Here is a 26,844-nt window from a genome sequence, read left to right on the forward strand (position 1 = left end):
TGGATGTTTATTTATTTGTGTGTGTGTGTGTGTGTGTGTGTGTGTGTGTGTGTGTGTGTGTGTGTGTGTGTGTGTGTGTGTGTGTGTGTGTGTGTGTGTTTGTAACGGGAGTAACAGGGTCATGGCCAGTGGGCCAGGTAATGACTCTCCCACCGGCCCCTGCGTGCGGGTTTCTGCTCTGCGGGCCCCCCTCTCTTAATGATTCCACACAGAGGCTCACTGACTGCTGTGTGTGTGTGTGTGTGGCTGTGGTCACAGTAACACACAGTTTCAGGTTATTAGTATGTATGGGATTCCATGAAGATTAGGGTGATGCATAGGTAATATGGTAGTTGGACTGCAGAGTGACTATTTGTTGACTATTGATTTACCACAAACCGCATTATGGAAGCAGAGGCCACTCTGTCACTTACTGTCGATTACAACAAAAGTCTAATGATTCCACTGCAGGAAGGTTCGTTCTTTTCAACCATGTATGACATTTTAGTGTATAATTGTTGACTTCTTCCTGATGCTGATGTGCGTGTGTGTTTTTCTTTCCCACATGTTTGTTTCCCCCTGTGACATGAGCATTTTGATGGAGCTGAGGATTGCTGGACTTTGGCTTCGGGAGAATTTAATAGCTTTCATTTCCCAGCCTGTTTGACCTTCACCATGCCTCACATTAGATATGCATTACACTTAAAGTCTCACATGGCCAGGTACATCGGCACCGTCACTTTGGTATATTCTTTCCCCTCCACGCTCCCCTGAGCCTTGCAACCTGCGCCCCACTGATACTAGACTAGTTCAAACCACAAGGGATCACGCCTGGAATTTTACCTTTGAAATAGCAAAGAAGACCGCTTGTGTTTATTTCTCATAAGATGACATTTTGTGGTAGTGAGCAGTGAACTTGGTGGCTCTTTTGTTACCTTGTTGTTTTATCTTCTTTTTGGTGAGTTGTTTTTCATCTGCACATTTCAAACCCAAAATGTGAATCAAAGAATGAATGCTTGTCAGTGATGTTTCTTTGCAGTTCAAAGGATAACTTTGGTGGAAAATCATTTGCATGTTACAGATCTTGCAGTAAATTAGACCTGTTTGTATTCATCACTTGCTGGTTAGCACGGATACGTTTTAGCCTCTTTGCACAAACTGCAAAGACTCATTTGCGCCTCCCGTACTGTCCGTCCATGTTGACGTTGAAATATATAATATTGAGTGTTTGTATATGTGAGACTCATCATCAGCAACAATTGCAGAGGATGAAATCCTTTCTCTGCACAGTCCTCGGTCCCACTCGAGTTGTGTCAGCTTGTCAAAGGCTGGAAGAAGCAAGAGTGCAGATTAGTTTCCATTCAGGGCCAGCCTAATCCATTCAGCTCACTCTCTCATAATGTTTCACTGCCAGTCACTCAAACAGCTAAGCACAACCGCGGTGTATGTTAACCAAATGAACAGAATTTGGACATCGCCATAAATACCCTAAGCTGGGCGTTTTTACTGGTATTTGAAATCTAAATCTATCTACTATTTTCTGGGGTCCTCTTAATAGTCTATTCATGCTGTTTACCATGGGCGGGATTGTTTCATATTGGTACAAACGAGGCAATCTTTTTTTCTTTCACAGTCTGTCTGGGTAGTAATTGAAAACAATTATCTAGTGCTTTGCTCTGATAATACCCGGCTCTTTCATCAGCTAAACCATGTATGGCATTATCTTTAATATCCTTCCACTGAAGCTCAAAACCAGCCACAGCAGCTACATGAATTCCCCTTAACGGTGTTGTGGACATTTCGATTAATCCAAATCAATACATGTGCATGGTTTACACATTGTGAGGGATGCAGTCAGGCCGCGGGAGCACTTCTTAAAGTGAAACGCTCCCCACAGTGTTCCTCTGGCGTACACGCCAGAATGAACATCCACTTGGGGGTTGAGTCGGAAAAAGGTATTAAGCTAGTGTCAGTGATTTGAAGAAATAATTGCACACAATGCAGCGGTTTGCGCTGGTTGGTTCTTACGTTTAGCTACAGTGTGCAGGTAGAAGATGAAATAAAACCAGAATGTCCACTTGCAGCTTTCTCAATTACCGAAATACCCCTCTATAATTCTTTTGGACATGTTGTTTTATTGTAAAGCAGTGTGTTGACGGAGGGAATCGGACGAAGCTGCAGACAACGTTGAGTTATTCCCCACTGGAATGCCATGTGCTCTTTATGTTCGGCCCGCTCTGCACTGCGACATTGCGGTGATCTAATTGGATCGAATGAGGAAAAACCTGGTTTGTTTTGCAGCGGTGCCATTGTCTAATCCTAAGGGAGACAGAGGGAAGATAATGACTCCCACTTCCAGCTGAGTCACAGTCCCTGCATGGTTTCTCTCGGATGTGGAAATAAATAAATCAACCTGTTGAACATTGTATCATCCCCAGCTAGTATGGGACCTTCTGACTTTGACCAACAGATGCAACGTTAGGTCGAATAGATAGATAGATGGATAGATGGGTGTATACTTTATTCATCCCCAGGGGGAATTTGTGTGTAGCAGCAGCAGCAGGTAAGGTTACATAATAAACATATGGTATACAGTAAGTATTCCGTATGGAATAAAAAATGCACAGTGTGTACTCAATACAATAAAATAACAGAGCAGATACATTTGGGAATTAAATAGAAAAAAGATAATTTAACAAAATGACAGCATCACAGATTTTTAGAGGTATTGCTATTAATTTGCTTGCAAACTGTGTACATTAAAAGCGTGCTTTGCAAAGCAAATCAATATGAAGTAATTATTTCGAGGATAATGGTTTCTGAAATGGGTTTCATAGACGCAAGGAATGATGGACCCACTGAAAGGTTGTTGGCTGATGGTGCAATATCTAATGTAGTGTTTCTTTTGTATGATGCACTAAAAGATTACAACTTAATTGAAGGACAATGTGAGATCCTTGTTCCCCACATGTGATGCGTAGATGTGTAATCTTCAATGTTACGTCTGAAGGGTCAAACACAGAGAGTGAATGAGGAGGCAGTGATTCCTCAAGGGGTCATAATTACTGGCCTTTTCTTCGGACTGATGCTCTTTGTTGGATTTGAATTTTCATGTCTGATGCACGTTTGCATAACAAGCAAACCAAATTGTCCCCTGTCCGTGTTTCTAATGCTCGTGTATCATCGGGCCCACGGTCCAGAAGTGCCAGGTCTAGTCGTGGCACCCATCATCTCGGCCTGCCTCGTTATTTCTCTTTGTTACCAGTGATAAAACCTGTGGGCTGCAAACTTTCCACGTAGTAATTATGTCGTAAACATCGTACAAGAGCACTCACACACACACACACACACACAAAAAAAAAGACTGACCTAAAATGTTTTATTTGCCGTGAGATCAACTTTAACAAGGACTCTCAGTATGTCCCCTTGCTGTTAGTTACAGGCGGCCCGTGTCTCACAGGTGTGGTGTCATGAACCTGGCCCGTCGACAGTGAAATGTCCTCCTCCTCCTCATTCACTATTCCCTTTGCCACTCTTATCTAATCTCGTGTGAAAATCACATTGCATTTGTTGGATTGTTGAGCGGAAGGAGGTGCAAATGCTGTCTATAGCAGTCTTTCTGTTACAGTACAACACATCTGATGGCCCTACTTGCACAAACCTGACATTATGTTGTGTGTTGCTCCCAATGCAGCTATTTACGCCGATATTGAAGAGGAGAGTATCCGTCCGTGTTTACCGCGTTTGAGGGATGGAGGGAGAGAGGAAGCCAGTGAGGAGTTGATGGAATAGTAGAAACCCTTTCCCCCCCCATCTGTTTATTATTCATTTGTAATAATTCAATCAGTCACACGGATGATTCAGAATACGCCACAGTGAATGTTAATCATGCAATTCTCCCGGCCTTTTTTTGCCATGAAATTTGAGCAACAATCGCGGAGAGAAGCCTCAATACGCCGATAGTCGCAGCGACACAAACACAGACCACGTCCCTCCCATCACCCATCTACCGTGTCACTGTCCACGAGTGTGAACAACAGGACCTGGCGGAGTGAAAGGAAGAAAAACCTGTGTATTGGTCGGTGCATCTGTGGGGTTCTGTGTGGGTTTGTTTTCCCCGGGGGGGGGGGGGGGGGGGTACGTATATAATGGGGTTTTATTAAGTAGGTGTGAGAAAAAGGAGGAACAGACAGCAGTGATAGAGAAGCACAAAGGCACCCGAAGCGATTAAAGCCCTACTCACATCAGCTTAGCAGCGAAAGCTTCACAGAAAGCCAAACAATGGCCGCCTCCTTTTGAATCGTGCTACTTTCTGCCTTTATTTCTCCTTCTCGCTCTTTTTTTTCCCCCTGCACTATTTAACTCTCCCCCCTGTTCTCTCCCTCTCTCAAACAGATTATTTCCTTTCTCTTTCTTTCTGTCGGTCTTCTTTGCGGCACGTTAGGCCGCTTAGCTTCACAATACTCATGTCAGGTCAAACCCCCCCCCCCCACCTCCAATGCCTCCAATCCTGGATTAGAAGGGTGGTGCTGCATAAGGTTTTACTGTGTCTCAGACGTCAAACACCTCGAAAGTCTTTCTTTCATTTGTTCTTTCTCTGTATTTTTTTATTCCATTAAAGTAGTTTTAGGAAACTGTGGTGTTTCTGGGTTGCTAACTCGCAGAAAGTTGTTATCCAAAGGGATTAAACTTTATATGGGATTAGATGTGTGGGTTTGTGGGAGCAGAAGAGGAGAAGGTTGAAGTTGTATCAGATTTCGGGCCGGTTGACTTCTCACTGAATTTCTCTCAGTAAATCACAAACTAATGGCTTCATCGGTGTTTTGTCTCCTACTGCTGCTGTGATATTGAATTCATAATGGAGGAATGGAATTGTTCCAGTACTCATAGTGAATGGGTTGCAGTTGTCCCACCCACATTACCTAAAAATCGATTTAGTCCATCCACCTATAGGCAGTTCCCGTGCAATGAGTCAAGGGAGACCTTTGGACCAGGAACCAGTGAATTCCTAAACGCCACAAAGGGATCAGGCCTCCCAACTGACCAGAACCTGGTGGACCTGGTGTGGTATCAAGAGCCCCCCCCCCCCCTCCTCCCCCACATTGACATCCACATCTCCACCTGCACCTTGGCATTGCCCATGAATGCCAGTCATTAAGACGGCTTTACAAAGACGAGCCCCACCACCTCCTCCCCGACGGAGCGGCTCCACTTCCACGTATAGAGCAGCCATTGTTTCAAATGCCACGGCCCCCCCCCACCCCCTCCCCCCCCCTCCCCGCGGAGGCCGAGTCTCCATTCACTGCGTGGAGAGGAAATATGATAAATGTGTCCAAACTCCATCCATCATGGAGCGGCAGGACATTCTCTTTTTCCCCAGGTGCCGACAGATTTAAAGGTGTAGGACCCGGTCGGGTTACTACGTCAGCGTACGTGTGTGTGTGTGTGTTAACCCTGAATAACACTCCCCCCCGTCTGTGGTTCTTCTTTGCAGGTGCACCAGAAAGGAGAAATGCGAGCGCTCATCGGAGCCCCGTCGCTTCGCATCAGACATCAAGCAGTGTGTGCGCCTCAGTGTCCACCCCAACAACATCTCAGTGTCCCAGTTTAGTGTCACGGTAAGAGGACCCCAAAACTCACCACTCCTCATCTGCACTAAAAGACAAACCAAGACTTCTTCTCACGCAATTACTTATTCTTTACTCCTTAATAAATCTGCCAGGGGCAATTTTGCTTTTTAGATCCCAGTCCTAAAATGGATGATAGATGTTATTACCTTTAAAGTATAATTATGATGCGTCTCTCTTCCCTTGCGCAGGATGGGATGTTTTCAATTAGAGGTGATTCAATAGATTTTCCTTTTCAATAAGGAGGAAGCACTTTAGCATTTGTTTCAGTGGAGCCACATTGCAGAAAAACAGTGAGGCTAGCTGAATGTGTTGCTAGTGAGGAAATGCTGTCTGGCAGAATGACAATATTACACACTCGAGCTTAATGTGTAATTATGTTCTAGATACTGATTAGTGGACAGTGTTGACTATAATCCTGCTTTACATCAATTTCACTGGCTGCCAACGCGCATCCTTTGAATCCCGACCTTACATCTAACTGTCCTGTCGGGTGAAATAAGCTCCCAAAGAATGTCAGCAGTCATTATGCGCATACAGTTTGACTCAGCTGTGTCTATTGTAACTAAATGCAACAGTTTACACCTCTATTTCATTCTGAGGCAGCCAGCGGATTTGAGGCTCTTTGGTGTTTTTCTTTTTCTTTGTCGAGCCTTGGAACACAAATGGGTCCCTGCAGAGAAATGCATTTTGTTATTTATTTATTCTTCATAGTTTTGTACTCCACTTTTCAGCGTCTGCACGCTGTTAGAAGACAACGTGATGCGATAAAGGGTCAAAGTCTTTTGTATCTTATTCATGCTGCTTTTCATTTAGCTGATTAAGCTGGTGTTTCGTTTGAGTGAAATGGAGACCCATGGGAGTTTCTGTGGAATGTTCCCCCGTGACCTTAACCACGTGAAGCGGTGTCCCATTTAACATTTCCTGTATAGTAGTAGTGGATTGGAAATGGCTTTGAATCTCAGAGACTAGGTGCATAAATATCAAATATGATTTTCTAAGGTCAAGCCTGAATAACAATTCTGCAGCAGTGTTGCTCGAAGGGGCCACACAAGAGGTGTTGATTTTTCTGAGGTACACCTCTGCATCACTCTAATGATATTCATGGGCTGTCTGTCTGTCTGTGTGTGTGTGTGTGTGTGTGATCCTTTAGAGAGTGTTTAACCTTTTCCCTGGAAGGAGGCTTTGCCACATATCTCCCATCCGACTGATTGCGGGGCAGAGGCTGCTAGACAGACAGGGGCTCCTCCTTGACCTTTGTGTTATTAAATATTTGTTGGGAAGATAAGCACAAAGGGGCTCTCAAATGACCAACCACTGCTGAAATCAGAACCATTTAAAAATTATTTTATTTTATTTATTTATTAAAAGTGTCTATGAAGCGGAGGAGAAATTGCCTCTATGTCCATATCTATTAATTGTCTCACCAAACAAACAAAAAAACATGACAGAATTACACTGTTATTTCTCATTTCTGTTTTATTTGGTCATAAAGCTCTTAAAGTCATTAATCAACTCACGTATGCTTTGATTGTATTCAAAGTTCAGCTCAGTTACAGTTTAGTATCAGCAATGACATTTGTTGAGACTTAATAATGTAAATAAATGAGTTCAGTCCTTCTCCTTTACTTACCAAGGCAACATAAACAGCCCGTGACCTTATCTTCCATATTAGACATATATATATATTGTGTATATTTGATATATTGTGTGTAATATGGCAGATATAGTCCTATTCATGCTGCCCTACTCTGGCTAGACTAGACTACACTTAATTTAGGAACGTCAAGGTCTGGCGAAGCAAACATAAATGAAAGGCAGAGAAGAAGTAGAAGGTGAGAGGAGAAGCAATGGAGGAGAGATGGGCTGTGTTGGAGGTGGAAGCGCGGCCGTGCACTGTCCGTCCGACGTGGGAAGCTGTGTATCTGTTCAAACCCACGCCACCTTCTTTTCATTAAACAGCAATATAAAAACAGCGCAGGTCAGCCCTTCTCTGCGGCTGAGGCAGCTTTCAGCCTCACGTTACAAGTGTTCTGTGGACTTGCCCCAAATCAATGCCCAGAGCAAGGCCCAAGGCAGACACACTGTTCCATCAATATGTATATTCTGGTCTTGACCCCAATCCGCTTTGCTCCACAACCCTCTTTTTATCCCCTTTTATTCAAGGACAGGTTGTTTTATTTCTTTTTTTCCTCTCCTGAAGCGCCTAATACTAATTCTGCTGAGGTGCAGAGAGAACCTACTCAGCGTTTTTCCAACGCGGAGGAAAGATGTGCATTCTATAGGTCACAGAAAGTACACTTTTATCTGCACGTTCAGGTGGCTTCAGTCCTCGAGCTATTTCTACCGTCCCCTTGTCCACGGTCTGTTCTCACAGCCTCATCCATCCACTTAACTCTGTGCTTCTGTCATTCTTCTTACTTTCGACCAATGAGACATGCTGAGCTGGAGAAATGGGATGTCACTCTTAATCCATAAAGCTCATCAATTGCCCAATAATGTCAGTGTTTGTAGTTATTTTAATGTCTGGGCAGGATGCATCTGACGGCCGTTCATATATTTACTTCTCATTCAGGAGTCCCCCAAGGCCTCTTGAACTTCTAGCTGTGCTTCTCAGCCGCAATATTGGTTTACAGTCTCGTTTCAAAGTGCACATTGGCTCTAAAACCAAAATTTAGTCAACTTTGGTGGACAAATCCCACTTAGTGTTGCTTCATCAATTCATTAATGGATTAAATGGTACCAATGCCATTGACGCTTGACTGGATTCCACTTACAGAACATGTTTTTTCCTTCTGATAATGTTTAACATAATATTATAGATGCTTATCACTGTCAGGAAATATTTTCCATTTCTCGTACCAGCCCTGAGCAATTGCTGTAAAAACAACATTTACCGTAAAAGTAACGCACTTTTTAATCTCGCCCTTTTCCCAGTTGGTGTTGGAGGCCCACAACGTCCCAGAACTTTCTGCCGGTGTCAACTGCACCTTTGAGGATGTGGCTGAGATGAATGGGTTGGTGGAGGGGAATCGGATCAAGTGCTACTCCCCCGCTGAGAAAGAAATGCCGCGGATTATTGTTGACAAAGGTGAGGGGGGAACAATCGTAACCTTTTTGCCCGTAGAGCAGGGAGCGCACGACTCCATACTGAACCAGGGGAGGATTTCACACTATGAGCTCTAGATTGGACTTTTACATACTGAACATTTATACATTGTGTACATGACATCGTCACCTTCGAAAATGTCGAGGAAGCCCGCTGATAGTAACCTTAAGAGGCTAATACAGAGAGCCGTAAAAAGGCCTTGCCACCATACTCTGTATATAAACATTAGAGCACCTGTGGAATGCAAAAATATCCAAATATAATGTCTGTCATGGTAGGATAAATTTAATGTGAATGCTAGACCCAGGGCTCGGAGTTTTCCTTGATTTTTTTGTTTTCCTGTTGCCATCAGTGACTCAGTGGGCCTTGGAGCTCTGCCCCAGGACATGTTTAGTAATTGAATGAACATTAGGTATTAGGCTGCTGCGGGGATCTATTCTCTAGCCTCACTCAAAGTGGATGTGCTCCGGAGGGAGTGACAGGAGTTAACCTCAGTGTAAAAGGGAGAATATCAAGCTGCACTACTAAGTGTTTTTACTTCAGTATTTTGGGGCTGATTTAGTGCCGGGAGATTTCACGCTCCCCGCAGACAACGTCACCGTTTCCATTCCTTTCAAGAGGAAAACAGCAAAAACATTTCTGACAATATTCCTTCCACAAGCACAGAAAGGGAAGAATATACTCTTTTTTTTGTCGTCTGTGTGTTTCCCTTCCTCTTGCCCTCCCCTTTCTGTGGTTGGCTAAGCCTACTCTAATTGAACACGGTTCCCGTCTGGGAAGGCCTGTCCCCAGGCAGACAATCCTTCATCACCAACATGCCCTCATGTTGAAATAATGAAGATGCCACTTCCACAAAAGGACCAGATGAATAATGAATGAAAAAAAGAAAATAGATTTAACAGAAAAAAGATGGTGAAGCACACACACACAATGCCATGAGCTAACACGGAGCACAACTGAAATTAAGAAATCCTCAGTGGGACAGCACACATGTACACAGGTAAGGCCGACAGGGGGCCCGGGGGCGCTTTTGGGGAATCAAAAACCTTTTGTTTGATGTGTGCCATCATGTCAACCCCACTCAACGCACATTTAACACAAACTGCTTCTCCCAACGTTGCCCCCTCTGCGAACATACACAAATATATACTTTCCCTGTTTCAGAGAGAGGAAAATACTCCACATTTTGCCTATGTTTAAACCTTTCAGTTTCCAAGTAGTCATTAGACTAAGCTGGGTTGAAGAGAGAGCGACGAGATGGAGGGAGGGGTGGTTAGATGGTGCTAGCGGGCTTCAAGGTAACATTTAGGTGGCCTAATTAGGACAGATCCGTTGTCAGCTGTGCTTTACTGTGATTGATGAATGATTCCTTCTTTGTTACAGAGATGGAAAGAGACACGGTGGGAGACGAGGGAGTCGCAGTGTGGAAGGCAGCGGTAGAGACCTGTGTGTCGAGATGGAGGGATGATGAGAGAGAGAGAGAGAGAGAGAGGCAGCATCGAGACAGAGCAGTTAGATGTGCTGTTGAATTAAACATGAACTTCTTCATTAGGGCCAGACAAAAGGACACACCATACACTCATGAGGTGCCGGCTCACATACACACACTTTTACACACGGTTACTGTTTGATCTTCTCCCCCTTTTACCTTGTCAAAGACACTCTCAAAGACTCCACCTGAGGAAAATGTCCCATCCCGAGGGAAATGCTTGTGCACCAACTTTTAGCCTCTTAGAAGGTTTCAGGTATTGGGGAACGTAATCCAACACAACCTTAGTACCCCCCTCTACGAGGTAACAGCACTGCCTTTGACACGGCAACAGGCGGAGCACCTGTAGTGCAGTGGTCTCTTCTTCATGGGAGCATGAAATGTGACGAGACGCTGAGGAGGGAAATGAGACCAGGAGAATTTGTTTCAGAGCTCATGTGAAACTCAAGAATTTGTTGATTTTGATACTTCTGAAAGAAAAGCAATTATTATAACTCGTTATCGTTATTCTCTTTTTTCTTTCATACCTGAATACAAAAACTTTTGGTCTATTTCACAGCATCAAACTAACTGTTTTATCTGTAATCTGTTTTGTCTTATTTCAAGGTGACCATCAGATTGTGCAGCTCTATCTCAAGTCCAAAGAGACCGGCCTGGCATTCGCAAATACCAGTTTTGTTTTCTACAACTGTAGTGTGCACAAGTCGTAAGTCTGTGTTTACTACTACTACCTCTCTGGAGACAGTAATAATACTAATCTCCTGCCTATTGATTGAAATAATAGGATAATAGGATTGATTCTCAAACTGTTGGAAATTGTGTTGTATACGTAAATAAGCAGACATATTGAGCTTCTGCTCTCTGGCGTTATTGCTGGTGTTCAATACCAACCCCCCCCCCCCCCCCCCCTCCTTCAATCTGATCTGCTCTCCATTCAGATGTATTTCATGCGTGAGCAGTCCTTACCAGTGCCACTGGTGCAAATACCGGCATGACTGCACCCACGACCCGCGCACCTGTTCCTTCCAGGAAGGCCGAGTCAAGAAGCCTGAGGTGAGTCCTGGGCCACAGGTGTAGTGGCCGAAATATGTATTCGGTTTATTTTCTTATTATTATTTATTCACTCACCAAGCCTCCGTGCAGTTGCTGCTCTGTGAGTAAAACCCTCATTGGACAATTTCTACTCTGCCTGTAGCCCAGTGAGACCAGTGTCCGGGAATCCCGTCGCCGTTTTTAATGCTGCTTTCGCGCCAGGTCGGTAATAAAACATGGCGGAATAAATTGAGAGGAAAGAGAGGTTTGGCCACGTGGCGCTGATGGCGATCCTTTCTCGGTTTCACATGTAAAAAGGAGTTATGTTAAAGGGGGATTGAGACACCTTTCAGCTGCAGCGCTTCCATCTGGAACGAGTCTCTTGGCATGTCTCGTTCTTGACTGCACATCAAAGGGCGGTGAGAGCTAATAAAACGGAGCCATTTCCTCTCGCCCCGTGCTTAGTCCGTGTGAATTATCAATAGTATTGGCAGCCGGTCCTATTCCCGTCGCCGCAGAGCCCAGCGTAATTACGCTGCTCTGCTGCAGAGGACAAGCCACTCACTGGCCCTTTAACCCCCCAACACCCCCCTCCCCCCCCACACTCGACTTTCGTGAGAGTCCACGTCACAGGTAAAGGTAAAGAGGACGCTTTTGGGTATGTTCCCGTGCGTGTGTGTGTGTGTGTGTGTGTGTGTTTTTTGGGCTGCCTGTCCTCAATCAACTCTTAGGGAGTTTTCAAGGAGAGGCTTCTCAGGGAGTTAGTGGCCTGTTAATCCTGAGCCTGAGGTGAGCTCTGATGAAGATCACTAGCGCTCGCGTCTGGGTTGGCACAGGGACGGACAGGGACGAGCTTAGCCAGATTGCCTCCTTTGATGAGCAGTCTGCTCTCAATTGTGTTATTCCTCCCCCACCCCCCCCCTCCTCCCTGGAGCCATTCAACCCGCATAGACAATATTATTTCCTTTTTCTACAATTTCCATTATCCTTTTGAACCTCCTGCTTAGTCAGGCCGCAGCCCGAGTCTTTGCAGGTTTACTTTTCCAATTAACTCGGGGGCTGGCCGTCAATATTGACGGAGGATAATAAAGTACGAGTCCTCTCCTATTGTGTTGCTGACTAAAAGAAAGCCATAAGTGAAGCGAATGGGGATTTGGTATTAGCGCATTAATGGCGTCCCTCTTTTTGACGCGCTGTTACGGAAGAAGCAGGTGTTTTGCGGTCTTAATAACTTTTAATTTGCTTTTAATTAACCCCTTCAAATCCAAGGTCATTCATTTGCTGGCCGATCCTAGGTTTACCGTTTGTTGTTAATGACTTAGACACACATGCAAGCTTGAGTAAATGCAGGCACACGCACGGCTATCCGTGCAACCCTTCCCACGTTTCAGGAACAAGTCAACTTTGCCCCCCTGTGAAACGGAGCGGCCTCTTTCCGCTTGCAGATGACGGTTTGTGTACTATTACAATTAAGGGATTTCAGGCGGTGATCTGAATAATCCCTCGGCGCTATGCAAATGATCAAGGCCGGGCAAATCTCCCTTTTCTGGTTGAGCTTGTTGTTAGTATGCATGGCGGGACGGAGTTAAAGCTATGCCTGGGCGTACAGTGGGTGCCTTTTTTTTAATCATCAGCCAGCGACGCTGTGGGCACACGGATCAGACGTTTGCCTGTTGGAACATTAACCAAGGCCACGTCCCGCTTTGCCCTCCACACAGCCCAAGGACTTAGCCGTTGTGGTGAGCCTCACTCGCCGACAAAGCCCATGCAGCGCGGCTTCATCCGGTCACGCCGAGCCAAGAGCCCAAAGTTATTCCTGACCGGCACACCGTTGCATTTCTCTGATGAATAGGGTGTGCTTGTTTACACACTCAACACTTATTTGCCAGCATCTTTGTCACTGCTTGCAACGGCAATCCTCATCCCAAGTGCACACGTAGCCACGTCTTAAGCAACCAAAAGAAAGAAAGCTTTCTGTTTTATTTTGTCTGATGAAAACCACAGGCGCTCTGCTTCTTCCGTCCACACCATGTTCGTATCCCGAGCTGTTGCCAAGCTCCTCGTTAATATATTCAGCTGTTTAAGGAGATGCATAACATACCAAACATATTTGTTGCTAAATTTCTATTACCATCCCGTAGAAAAAATAGTGTATGTGGTGATTTACCAGGAACGTATCGATCATTGGATGAGGATAATTTATTAAAGATGCTAGGGAGAGGTGCTAGTGCTCAATTCATAGACAAATCAATGTCGTACACAAGCCCCGACTGCTGAGGAGTCAGCTGAGTATGTGCAGAGTCAAGCCACAAGGGAGAAGTCGAATCCGAGAGTAAAAAAAACGTTGATTGGAAGTTATATATTGGGAAATTATTATATTTTAAAGACTGAATGATTTTGATGATCAGCCAGAATTGTGAAGTCGTTACACAAGGCTAGTGAACACGTTGTAATCTTGTGTTTTTTAATTGATACACTTTCCCACATTTTAGGGCTACAATTTTTTTTTTTTTGGTTAAATGGGGGGGAGCGGGGAGGGGAGGCAAGAACTGATGTGGTAGGATAGAAGCAAGCCGAAGGGGGCAGGAGGGAAAATGAACAGCGAGCGGAAGAGTGTCTTTGCCCGAGGCTTCCGGAGGAGATGATAAAACAGAGGCCAGTAAAGAGGAGCCTTTGGTAACCACAAGGTGTGTGTGTGTGTGTGTGTGTGTGTGTGTGTCTGTGTGTGTGTGTGTCTGTGTGTATATACGCGTAGCGTGTGAAAGCTGAAGATCCTCTTCAGCTTTCACACCTTACACCGCTATAATTATGGGCCTTTCTCTCTCTTACCTCCATCCTCCCTCGCTTCAAACTGTGCCAAGGGCTTTCACATTCACTATTCCCACCTCGCTGCCTACTCTCTGTCACTCTGCCTATCTCCACCTTTCACACCTCCCACCAGCCTCTAATTATCAGATCTTAGTAGGTCCCCGAGAAGAAAAGAAAAAGTCACAAAAGACCGGGGGGAGAGAGAGAGATTCAGTGAGAAGGATTTGATGGAGTTGAAGAGATTTGCGGAGGGTCGTTGGGCTGTAAAGGGCCGAGCGACACGTGCTGGCTTTAGAGAGAAATAAAGCATGAGCGTGACAGAGAAACAGGGATAAGGTGAGAGAAAACAATGACTCATTGATGGAGGGAGGATTAAGGGTAATTACAGTATATGGAATTTTTTTTTAAACGCCAACTTGCGCTTATTACGTGGTTATGGTGAGTAATGCTATTGAAGGGTGCTTTTCTCTTTCTAGTGCTTTAGCGTGATTACATGACTATTGGCCTGTCAGAGAAGTTCATATTTCCTCACAAATCAACACATGTTTATACTTGGCAGCTGAATGGTGTGTTTCCACCCAAGATACTTACTTTGACACGTCTGATTACATTTATACGTATTTATTGTTTTTAGGAATGTCTTCCTTCTCCTATTGAAACGAGACAAGCCATTTTTTTGAATGGGGCTGTGCAAAATCTGTCCACAATTTGCCATTTGTCCTCTCTTATTTATGACGAGTCATTGAGGGTGGGAGCAGAGATGGATGCACTGACATTAGAGCAACCTAAATGTTGACATAACTCTCAACGGGAGACAGCGAGCATCACTGCCAGCCGCCCCGGCCTCTGTGGCCTGCTAGAATATACGTGTGTGTTTGTTGAAACAACTGAACAACTTGGCCCCATGGGGAGGGGGGGGGGGGGGGGCTACTGGCAACCATCGCAGTGCGGTGCATTGTTGTCTGAATGTGTATGTACACATGCAAACAGAGAGATCCGCGCTAAGTAGGAGAAAAAAACACACCGTACCGACAGTGCACACAGTTGCACGCTTGTGGATTCCACAATCGAATTGTTGTTGTGGCAATTAATTGATCTATTTTTTTCTCTTTTATATTTTGCCGTTTCTTCTATCGCAAAAGATAGAAAAAGCTTTTTCTCTATAGATTCTCTAGTACTCGCAGTAATGTCACTATTTAATATGATTTACATGAGACTGCTACCCCTGTGTGTAAAAACCCTCTGATGCTTTGTGAATGGGCTGGTGAAGTGGTGTGCGTGCGTGTATGTGTGTGTGTGTGTGTGTGTGTGTGTGTGTAGTCAGCAGTTGTTGGTATTTGCATTTTGTGAAGTTTTCCATCTCCAAGACATGTGGTCATAAAAGCACATGATGCAGGAGATGCTGTTGATTGTGTTGCTGTTCATCTGTTACTATAATGGGATTCCAAGGCAGCAGTTTATTATTTGTATGTGTTTGCAATTGCGTGTACAAACACAAGTGTGCACACAAGTTGTGTGTGTTCTGTTTGTCGCGCGCTCGCATGTCTGGGTGTAAACCTGGAAGCCGCTCGAATTTAAAAGAACACTCGATGCTCCCTGCGTCTTTGTGTGTCTGCGTCCGTGCGTGCATGTGCACAATCCTATCACCACACGCCGCTATCGGCGCAGATCTATGTCTTCGAAATTCTGTCATATTCCGCTGCTTCCCGTGCCTTAATTTTCACAAAACAGATCAAATTTACTGCCCCTATTGTTCATGTGTATTAACTGGAAAAAAGATGAGATTAAAAATGAATCCTGCATCTCTCTTCCCCCCCCCCCCCCCCCCTCCCCCACCCGCTCTCATACTCCAAACACAACCCTCGGTTCTTAGGAAAATGAGATTTGCAAGAGCAAACACACATGCAGCACTTCTTCCTTCCACCACTGAACTCACTCACCCTGTGTGTCATTTATCTATAATGACTTTGTGAATAGTGTCACAGAGCGCCCCCCCCCCCCCCCCCCCCCCCCCCCGCCTCTCTCTCTCTCACCACTCAGCCACCCAGTCAGTCATTCAGCCTAACCCAATCAAGTGGCTTTTAATGAACTTCAAACAAGTGTTATCACCCAGTTCAACGTGCGCCATGCTTCACTCCCCCCAGCTCCATCCACGCGGGCGCTCACCTTATCTGGGCTCTTTCTGCTCAACCTCTCTGCCTCTCTGACACGCTGACGCTTCTCCTGTCGCGTATACTTAATATTTATATTTTGCCTTTTTTTTCCCCCAGTCATTCGTGTGTTCCTCTCTGTCATTTTGCGTGTTTTGCTCCATCCGCCGCTCCGCAGCGTTAACATGAAACAGTTTAGAGAAGTACTGTTCCCTATTTAGTATCTTTACCCTCCTTTTATCCCCCTCCTCACCTTTCCCCTGCTTGTCAGTCCCGTTACTATTCTTGTCACTGCTATTCACTTGTTACTTCTCGTCTTTCCCTGTATCCTCGTCTTCCTGGCAAGTGATCGGTGCTCTATATACAGCCAGCTACTTACACCTGAATTGATTGGCTCTTAATATCAGACCTCCAATTGCTGCGCGACTCGTCTCCTCCTCTCTCTCGGGTCAATAATTATTTCCCAAATCGCTGCACAGACAGAAATCAACCTAATTTTCGACCCTCCAGGGAGACACTTTTCTTCTTGAACACAAACACGAACACCACAACCAAACATATAAATACACAGTGAGAGCTCAACTCATTTCTGCACGAGTGTCTATTTTAACGAGTCAGCAATGCAACAATGACGGCGGAGTACCCGTTGTGCTTAACTCACACCGACCAACCAAGGGACTCGGCTGAATCCCAACAAAACAGGAACTAACACAGATAAAAGCACTACAACAAGATGACAGCAATGAATTTCTTTCATTCAATTAAATGAAGTACTGGGTGGTCTGCTTCATGATGAGAGTGTTGATTGGTCTGCGACTTACAGTACACCCCGAATGTCACTCGGTATATTGTAGGAATATTTCTGGTGCGATGAACTATCATCCCGAGTGGCCCCAAATAGATCATCATGTCTCAAAAAAACAAGAAGTGAATCAACCAATACAACCTGATATGCAATGTGGTATTACTAACAATATAATAATGCATTGCTCAAACTAAAAACAAAATGAAATCCGTAATGTTTGGTCCTTTACAAGGACGTGGGAAGACTTACATTTGGGACTGGAGCTCAAATGCAGATGTCGTCTTGCCAACATTCATCCTTTCGGACCCATAGTAACACACCCATTTATTGCTGTCTCTCTCACAGGGGTGTCCCCAGTTGCTGCCTGCCGATAGGATCCTGGTGCCGGTCAACGTGGTGAAGCCCATCACACTACGGGCCAAGAACCTCCCGCAGCCGCAGTCTGGGCAGAGGGGGTACGAGTGCCTGCTGACCATCCAGGGGAACGAGCACAGAGTGCCTGCCCTGCGTTTCAACAGCTCCTCGGTGCAGTGCCAAAACACATCGGTGAGAAGTGTGTGTGTGTGTGTGTGTGTGTGTGTAAACTTTACTTCTCTGGGATATCATTATTGACCACTGCACACCAACACAGCATCTATCAAAACGCCCCATTTCTATAAAGCTCTCCCATTAAGATGAACATGATATATTTTCAATGTGGAGCACACACACACATGTGTCTTGTTGTAGCTAGCCCGTGGGTAAGAAAATTCAAGAGCCCGACTCTCCTGCATTGCGTTCCCTAAGACGATGCTCCATTCACTGACTGAAAAAACGCGTTGACGGCAATGAAAGGCGAGCAGAAAGGGCTTTCCTCTGCTGTTGATGCTAATCGTCTGTTGATACAGGAACATCTCATCTTCCTGTCTATCATCACCACTGTGTGTGTTTGTCTGTGTGTAGAGCTCGTGGGGTTTATGGGAGTATTCATAGTACCAACCAAATATTGTACTTTGATTGAGCAGTTCAGAAAGGGAACTGTAATTTAATAGACAATTATTATTCAAGCACCAACTCTCTGTAACCGAATCAAATGAAATTTAATCACGTCTTTGGAAGATCTCTTGTGTGTATATTGTGTTTGCGAAATCAGTGTCTACAGCCACCTGTTGATGATCAGTTTTACATTCAGGGTTACAGCGCATTTTGGACCTGGAGATGACAGACACCTCAACGATTTATGTCTCTCATATTCTCCTCCATTTCTCTTATTCTTTCCCTCTCTGGTCGCCATGGTGATAGTATGTCTATGACGGGATGGAGATGAGCAGTCTACCTGTGGAGCTGACCGTCATCTGGAACGGAGATTTTAGCATTGACAACCCCGCCCACAACAAAGGTGAGCACTCTCAGAGGCACTAGTACACACACAATCCAGCCCATTTGCACACACACACACGCGCGTTTTTGAATCCAAATCCGTTCATTCGCAGTTCCTCCACACATATTGAGTTGACATAGTCTCTAATAAACTCTCCTTTAAACCTCACATAGACACAAACACACAGTAAAGCTGCTGCTTCCACATTATTGCCCTTGGAGCCGGTCTCCATGGCAACAGGCAGGCAGTGTGCTGAGGTGCAGCATCCATCCCCTGATGTTGCCATGTAGAGTGGTTAACTTTAACACTCTTTCTCCTCCTTAGGTCTCTGTTGCTCTCTCTGTGCACTTTACTGTCAGACTGTATGTCCTGACTCTAATTTCCATTGTTTTGCCTCCTCACAAACATTTCATTTCCGCTCTTTCTGGGAGTTAATTTGCTTTACTGTCATACATTTCAGAGTAGAAACTATATATAGTTACAGCAGGATTGAAAATGCAAATACATAACTAATAATAATAATCATTAAAGCTCAAATTACATTATTTTTTCAGGCTGTTTATAGAAAGACAAAAGGTAACTAATTATCTACATTGCTGCCGGTAATTTCTTCCTGTCCAGTTTTCCATCTACTCGCAGCATACAATATGTGGAGTGCCAGCTCAGTGCTGATTTGAAGGCTTTCAGTACTCTGCTGCTTGGCTCGATTGAGTTTGGCCACTGGCAATGCAGCACACTGAGGGATCCATGCTGTGGCGGGAAAACAGCCGCATGCTCTGTTTGCTGGGGGTTGTAGTTCTCTGACAGGAAAACAACTCATTTTAACCCCAAGGCAGTAGAAACATATTGTTAAAATATGGATGATAGGGCAACATGAAACTGTGCTGAAAGGCAAAGTTTGTAAACTCTTTGTGTATTTTATGATTGTGTGTATGTGTCTGAGTCAAATACGGTGTAAAAAAAAAACACATCCTTAAGCCTGTGTGTAAAATCAAAGAAGCGGCTAAAGTTGGAGAGCTGCTTGAACCAGAGAGTCCTTCCACGCCTGTGGAGAAAGTCAGCATTTGATGGACGGATCACACGCGCATCTGATGGCAATTAAAAAGAAAATGGCTGGACCGTTGCCATGGAGATAATATGTTAAATGTGTGGTGAATGAGCAGAGGCGAGAACCAGCAGTGTAGGGAACTCAAGAGACGGAGAGGGAGTATGTAATGATGATGATAGATGGGGAAATAATGAGACTGATATCAACGAATGCCGCTCTCAAAATATTCACTTTGGTGTTTGCATATTTAAATTGCCACGGACATAAATTTAGAGGTATGGGTAAACAACTGACATTTTAGTTAATGTGTATTTTTAAAGTGCTATTTTAGAGGCTTTTGCGCGAAATAAATTTGCATGCATTTGCTGTTCTGCAATCATTTCGACAAAGGTGGTTCTCATGAGTTATTCCCTCGTTCTCCCTGTGTCCTTATCTCCCGCCCTCTGCTGTCTTCCCCCCCCCCCCCCCCCCCCCCCTCTTTTAGTTCATCTGTACAAGTGCGACGCCCAGCGTGGAAGCTGCGGTTTGTGTCTGAAGGCGGACCCACTGTTTGGATGCGTTTGGTGCAAAGGAGAGAACCGCTGCACACTCAAACAACACTGCCCCCACCCCGAGAACCAATGGCTGGAACACAACGGCATCAACAGCAAGTGCACCCACCCAAGGATCACACAGGTGGGACACACACACACACACACACACACACACTCTCACTGGGACGCTATGCACACACACTTTACACACTTGCATCTACGTAGGCCGAGTGATGCCTTTTACCTTATAGACCACATGCACTCACAGAAATAGTTGCAGTCCACTAATAGAGGTATACTTACATTTTTTTTTGTGAGAACCATGTTGTTAGATGTGTCCTCAGAAGTACAACGACTGACAGCAATTGAAATGACCAAGATAAATGGTGCCTCTTCTACTCGTATTCTATTTCTATGATTTCACCATCATGGCTGTGAGTCCCCAGTAGCTACTCAATCTCAATCGATTTCTTTCCTTAATACCACGTAGCATAGGAGTTGTTATTGTTCACTGAACCTTACACCTCACTTATATTTCAACACACAATCCAACGATTGTCCATACCAGAGAAAGATAATCTTCAAACCTGCTAGTTATCTGTCAACTCAAATGGCAAATGGACCTGACCCCTGTAGTCCATACAGGAGAGCCAATAGCAGTAGGGTGAAAGGTCAGCCAGATGAAGGCTGAGAGGATGCATTGGACCGAAAGATGCCCAGGCAAAGACAGATGAGGATGCATTCGGCTTACTGGAAGGAGAGGTGGTGACAGATGGGTGGACCGAGCAGCAAATAGAGTCATGGGAATCGTGGTGAAGGGGCGGATGGATACCCCTACGGCCTCTCCGTAGCCCCGTGATGGATGGAAAGGTCCGCCGTGCAGCGCTTGCTAGGAAGAGCACGAAGAGCAGGTGACTGACTTTAGATGAGGGGATGAAGCAAAGCATGGATAGAGGAGATACAGAGAGGGGAATCCCATGTGGCGTCCAGGGGAGCGACGGGTTTGGCCGGAGAGGGAGGCGAGAGATGCAGGAAGGGAAGGTTAATCCCTTCTCATGCTGTCCGCTCCCTTTGCACCATCCCACATAGACCGGCATACAGATAAGTGGCTGACCTCGGTGGAGATTTACTGAGAGCGGCATCGTAAACCCTGTTGTTCCTCATAATCTTGAATCTCCACTGATCACGTTAACCTGATGGTTACCAGCAGATCGCTTTCTTAATGAAGAGGGATAGTCCGACACTGAGTGAAACAAATCTGGAATCTGTGCACACTGAGAACGTCGACATCTCCAAACTGCAGAGTTACTAGCGTCCCGTCTGCTCACGGATGCCCATGATGTCTGGCACGTTAAAGGAGTTAAGGTCATTAAAGTGCACCTCCTCCCCAGTGTTTGTCTTCAACCCAAGAACTCTTTTCTCCTCGCGTCCCCGAGGCTGCAGCCGGGACATATTGCAGCCTTCTCACGTCCCCCCATAAAAACTGTCAGCGGGTGAGGAGTGAGGACTTTTCCGAGACAACCAGGGCTCTAATGCATTCTAATACGCTTCATTATAGTGACATCTTCCATCAACAATATGAGAGGGAGAGACTCGCGTAGAAAGACGGGAAGAGAGCAGGAGAAGTGATTAAGTGTTTGCCTCTGCCCAACCGTCAATTATCTTGTCAAAGTCACAAATCTAATCAACGCCTCATTGAGTCTCTCCCTCTTTTCCACTCTTTTGCTTCTTCCTTCTCCTCTGTTATTCCTCTGTAACTCTAAGAATAATAATACATTTTTTATTATAACGCACTCTTCATCAACAGATCTCAGAGTGCAAACTCCCACACCATCCTCCATATTTGCTAATAAATGGAGAGCCATGATGCATTGTGTTAGCAATCTTTTTAATTGCCTGTATTGTAGCCCTGTTCCCTGTTGGCCCTTTTTTTTCATTAAGATACCAGCAGGGAGCCTTATTAATCAGAGACTCTGAAGCATACTATAACGATATCTCCCACATGGCAGCCACAAGACCGGTGTTGTGCACGACCTGGTTTGAGCTCGCCTCTGTCATCCGATCGGATGGTTCCTTTTCAGCCCGGCTAGATGAGTTTGTATGAGTTTTACTTCTTTGAGGAAAAAAAAAGCAAACAATTCAAATTGTTTGATAGTCATCAAGAATAATGATGCCACAAAGAGCAAGAGCATCCAGCCATAAGATGAAGCCTCAATCAAAGCCTCAATCGGTACTCCCTCTGCAACTCTTGTGAGAATCCGTGGGATCCATCTTTTTCTGGAGTCACGGTGACACTGGGGCCCCCTTTTCTGCTGCATGGAATACTTCTATTTGACGGAGACGGATAGAAACGGCCCATTCTCTGTCCGTCTCTAACAGCCATCCACGAGATACACGCTCACTGGCCAAAAAAAAGGAATTGTGTGAGCAAAGCGAGGACGGATGTTAGAACCGCTTCATCAACAGTGAGAGAAGTTGCTGATGCATCGAAGGACTGTGATTACTGCGAAGGTGTCACCCGATGCCACGTTTTAAGTTAATCTTATGTAATATAGTGTCGTGGTTTTCAGCGAATACAGGATTGAGAAATGACAATCCCTTGACCTCAGGTCTTAGCCCGTCACTGGAGTTATTTGTATTTCTTTACATAACGTAGTATTGGAAAAAGCGTAATAATTTAATAACTTTAAATTCAAATGGATTCCTATTATTCACCTGCTTATCCCTAGATGCCTGTGCAGCCTGTTTGGCTTTTGCATAGAATTTTTATCTCACATCAGGAGTTATCATTTCGACTGCAAAATATTATTAAAAGAGTTCATTTTCAGACGCTACTTAAAATTCATGTGACTTCATATTAACATTCATCATTTCGACTGTCACTATTACAGAAAGCTCTTCATAACATGAATACACTGTGCACTGCCATGGATTGCCTAATTTTTTGACACGCTCATTTTAAATAAATTAGTCATTTAAAATATGAGTCTATAAATGTGTACAGTACTGACAAGGGGTCGGTGGACCTATTGCAGCTAATGGGGCTGCTAAATACAGAGATTATATTAATACATTTAAATAGCTTTTTAATGTTAGCCAATTCATTTTGAGTCCAGGAACTGTTTGGCACAATGCAGTGTTGATATTATTTGCCAAATCTCAAAGCAATTATTATTATTTCAGTTTTCTTTTGAATATTCTGGTGAATTGCATTTTTTTTAACCATTTTACATCATATACATCGAGGCACAAGACAGAGGGAAACAAAGTTGTCATTTATTTCACACCTTTACTATTACCATTTGTCATCTTCAATTTTCACATCTACAATTGTATCAACTTGGGTTTTTAATGCAGCTTATTTTAGAGCAGAATTCAATCTGCTACTAACCAAAGCTTCTCGAGGAGAAAAAAAAGAAAAATCCTTAAATAATGAATTCCATTTTTAACTTCCAACAGATCACACCTCTGCGGGGTCCCAGGGAGGGCGGCACACTTGTGACTATTCGTGGTGAGAACCTGGGACTGGAGTTCAGAGAGATTCAAGATAACGTGAAGGTGGCCGAAGTGGATTGCTCCCCTATACGTGAGGGCTACATACCTGCTGAACAGTAAGTCACATTGTCTACTGAGAATTACCTTTCAGATCCACACATATTTCCTATTAGCATACATGCACACACACACACATTAACACACATGCCCATAATCATTTGAGAAAGTTCAGGAGATTACATTTTCGTTGACTTTTGAGTTTAATCCTGAGCTTTGGTTCCATAACAGTGGGGGCCGTCTTTGAAATTATTCTAAACTAGTTTAAAGTTGGCTTATCACTGGAGCCGGGCTTCTTCTGCTAGGAAAGTAAGTTTCTAAGCAAACGCTGACCCAGCAGGAGAGGTAGCTGTACTTGAGGTCATACATAAACGAAAAGGGACTTTTTCCCCCCTTTCTCCCACAAGTTGGCATTGTTCGGAAGGTGAAATCGCTGCCAAATAATGCATTATTTTATATTGGTTTTAACAGGCTTAGGTCCATTCCTTTTACATAATCCGCTCAGCATTTGCTTGAAAGGCAAACTGCTCCAGTGTTTTTCTACTGGCTTATTTGTGTGAGGTGTGCACATTTAGGTGTGTCTGCACATGCATTTCCATATGTTATTATATCTTTTACTTAATTATTTTTTTACATATTCCATCCATGCGACTGTGTGTTTCCAGGATTGTGTGCGAGATGGGCAAAGCAGAGAAGAGCCAGTACACTGGGAACGTACAGGTCTGTGTCGGGGTTGGCGAGTGCAGACCAGAATTCATGGCCAAGTCCTCCAAGTACTACTACTTTGTGGTGAGTCCACGCCGCCGAGATCTGATCATTTTGTATTTTTCGTTTTTGTACTTTGTATCTCAAAGCTGCCTTGATTTGACGGTTGAAAAGACTCCAGACGACTGATTGTTTCCACACATGCCGCATGTGTCAAACATCTCGCCAGGCAGAGCTTTCTACCTCTCGGCATTCCTCATGCGTGTAAAAGCGCTGAGACATAACAGGCCGTCAGTTACTAATGAGTGCAGAATGAGGAAGAAACGCTTATGGTAATAAATACCCTCCTCTGACATGAACACATAAAATCTCACGCTTAACACGCTTTCTGTGTTCTCTCAAAAGCAACTCTGCACGCCATTTGTCAGCATCACCCGCACGCTCTCAAATGAATTTGTAGTTGTTGCCATTATGCACTCGTTTATGGAGTCATCGGTTTTACTGCCATCCATCAATGGGAGCTGGCTAGGCTTTGGTTCTCCACGGGGTCTCTGCAGGATTATGTGATGTTAGGTCTCGATGTCACACCACGCAACAGGCTGCAGATGAGACTATAAGAAGGCAAAATGAGGAGTTTTGACTGGGCTGATAATAAAGACTCTGGATTGTGTATTGTTTCATTAAATTGTGATGGACGGCCAAAACTTTAAAGACTCCTTAATATTATCCGGCTTTCTTATTTGCTAACTTCTCACTGAGGATGTCCATCATTTTGCGTCATACATCAAACGGTGCATGATTACAGTTTACCTTCACTGAACTTGTATTTATTAATTTATTAAGCTCACTGATGCTCATCATTTATTCACCTGGATTTCGCCCTCTGACTGACTTGTGGCCTTGCAACCTCTGTACCCCCCGTTCTCCAGATTCCGAGGATTATCAACCTTAAGCCCAGTCGAGGTCCGGTCTCCGGGGGAACCGTCGTCAACATCACCGGCAGCCACCTGGACGCTGGGAGCAACGTGTCAATCATGTTTAAAGACCAGCCGTGCACTTATCTGAGGTTAGTGGGGGGCAAGCCGGAGCTGATCCTGCCAATCTCACTTAAACAGCCAATTAAAAGCTCTGACAGTCCTCTCCTTTGCCAGTTCATTTCTTGCCCAACATTAACCGACACGGGAGTTAAATGTTCTTGAAGGAGAGAAAATGGTCACAATCAAGGAATGCTGTGTAGTTGTTTTGAACATGAAGCCAACAGGTGTTATTAAGTATATTTCTTACAGAACAGATCAACGCAATATTCCATGTTGCGTCGATAAACCATCTTTACGTGTCCGCTTAAGCTACCACTCAACCATCTTTAGGGTTACATTTATATTGGTTTAGTAGTCTGCACTGGCAGTGATGAACAGCAGGAGAGATCGCTCTTTGAGTTTACACACAGTGTAATGTACAATGTTGGATAAAATTATATAGGTCGTCTATGACTGACTAATTACCGGTTTTCATCATCCTGCCATCACTTCAGGAGGGGCGGCCAGTGGCTCACTTGCCGCACCCACGCTTCCCTGAATGGCTGCGGGAACGTGTCGGTGTCCGTGAGCATAGACAAGGCTCACCTCCAGAAAGACCTGCGCTTCGAGTACGTGGAAGATCCCACCATCACCAAGCTAGAGCCTGAGTGGAGCATCTACAGGTACGCCAGTGCTAACGTCTCGCTCCACAGGGCAATACATGTCAAAACAATCTGACCCATCCATTTGAACCAATTTGTCTGTGTCCCTCTCCCTCAGCGGGCACACTCCAGTGACGGTGACGGGGACAAACCTGGACATCATTCAGACTCCCCTCATCAGAGCCAAATACAACAGCCACGAGACACTCAACGTAAGTGCTGATTAAAGAAGAGGCCTTAAGCTTCATCTCGAGGGGAAAATCCAACCGAGGTCATATGCCTGAAGGAGATTACAGGCAGGGAAATAGATCACCAGTTCCCAACCTCACAGGTTAGCTGGGCGTCCCATAGGAATGGGCAATAGTCATTTTCTTTTTTAGAACTAAATGCTTCGTTGAACCCTTTGAGGTAAATGGGTCACGCTGAGAGGACCAACAGGTTGCATTCGAATTAACAGAGATTGACGTAACGCCTCGACACACCTTTGTGACAAAAGGGAAGTGTTGACACCGGACTAAAAACCACAGAGATCGTCCCTTATCAAATTCTTCTACCCTCTATTCACCCTTGCACCCAGGGGAGGATAGATACGGCCACACAGGGGTCTCTGTGATCTGATTGAAAGAAGAGGCAGTAACAAAAGGCGGTAATGCTATCTTCACGGTCTATTTGAGCATGAGCCTGCAGCACGTTTAACATCTGCGCTCACGTATGTTTTTCACTGGGCATTGTGTCTCAAGCCACCGTACAGGCAGCTTGCACTTTGAGCAAACGTGAAGGAGATGTGCTGCAACACGCGTTGCTCACTCTCACTTTCTCACACAGCTCCGTTTTACAAGCAACATTTGTGCTTGGAGTCCCTCTTACCCCGATGCAGCAGTGCGGCGTACATTTTAGAGAAGACCAAAGACCTTCAAGGATTAGTCAGGTTTGATGTCCAAAGAGCCAATTAGAGGGATAGGCTGCAGT

General features: G+C 44.8%; 1 protein-coding gene across 1 annotated transcript in view; it reads left to right on the top strand.

The window, feature by feature from the left end:
* The window catches only part of plxna4 (plexin A4), a 177,996-nt gene that overhangs the window by 121,733 nt on the left and 29,419 nt on the right, over positions 1-26,844 (top strand). The window contains 12 exon segments of the mRNA XM_037459730.2: positions 5,474-5,597; positions 8,544-8,697; positions 10,811-10,910; positions 11,143-11,257; positions 17,345-17,545; positions 18,281-18,377; positions 19,892-20,082; positions 23,400-23,551; positions 24,158-24,281; positions 25,127-25,263; positions 25,729-25,896; positions 25,994-26,087. Of these exon segments, the coding sequence (XP_037315627.1) occupies positions 5,474-5,597; positions 8,544-8,697; positions 10,811-10,910; positions 11,143-11,257; positions 17,345-17,545; positions 18,281-18,377; positions 19,892-20,082; positions 23,400-23,551; positions 24,158-24,281; positions 25,127-25,263; positions 25,729-25,896; positions 25,994-26,087 (1,657 nt within the window).

This window comes from Pungitius pungitius, chromosome 2 (assembly GCF_949316345.1).
Source record: "Pungitius pungitius chromosome 2, fPunPun2.1, whole genome shotgun sequence".
Classification (NCBI taxonomy): Eukaryota; Metazoa; Chordata; class Actinopteri; order Perciformes; family Gasterosteidae; genus Pungitius; species Pungitius pungitius.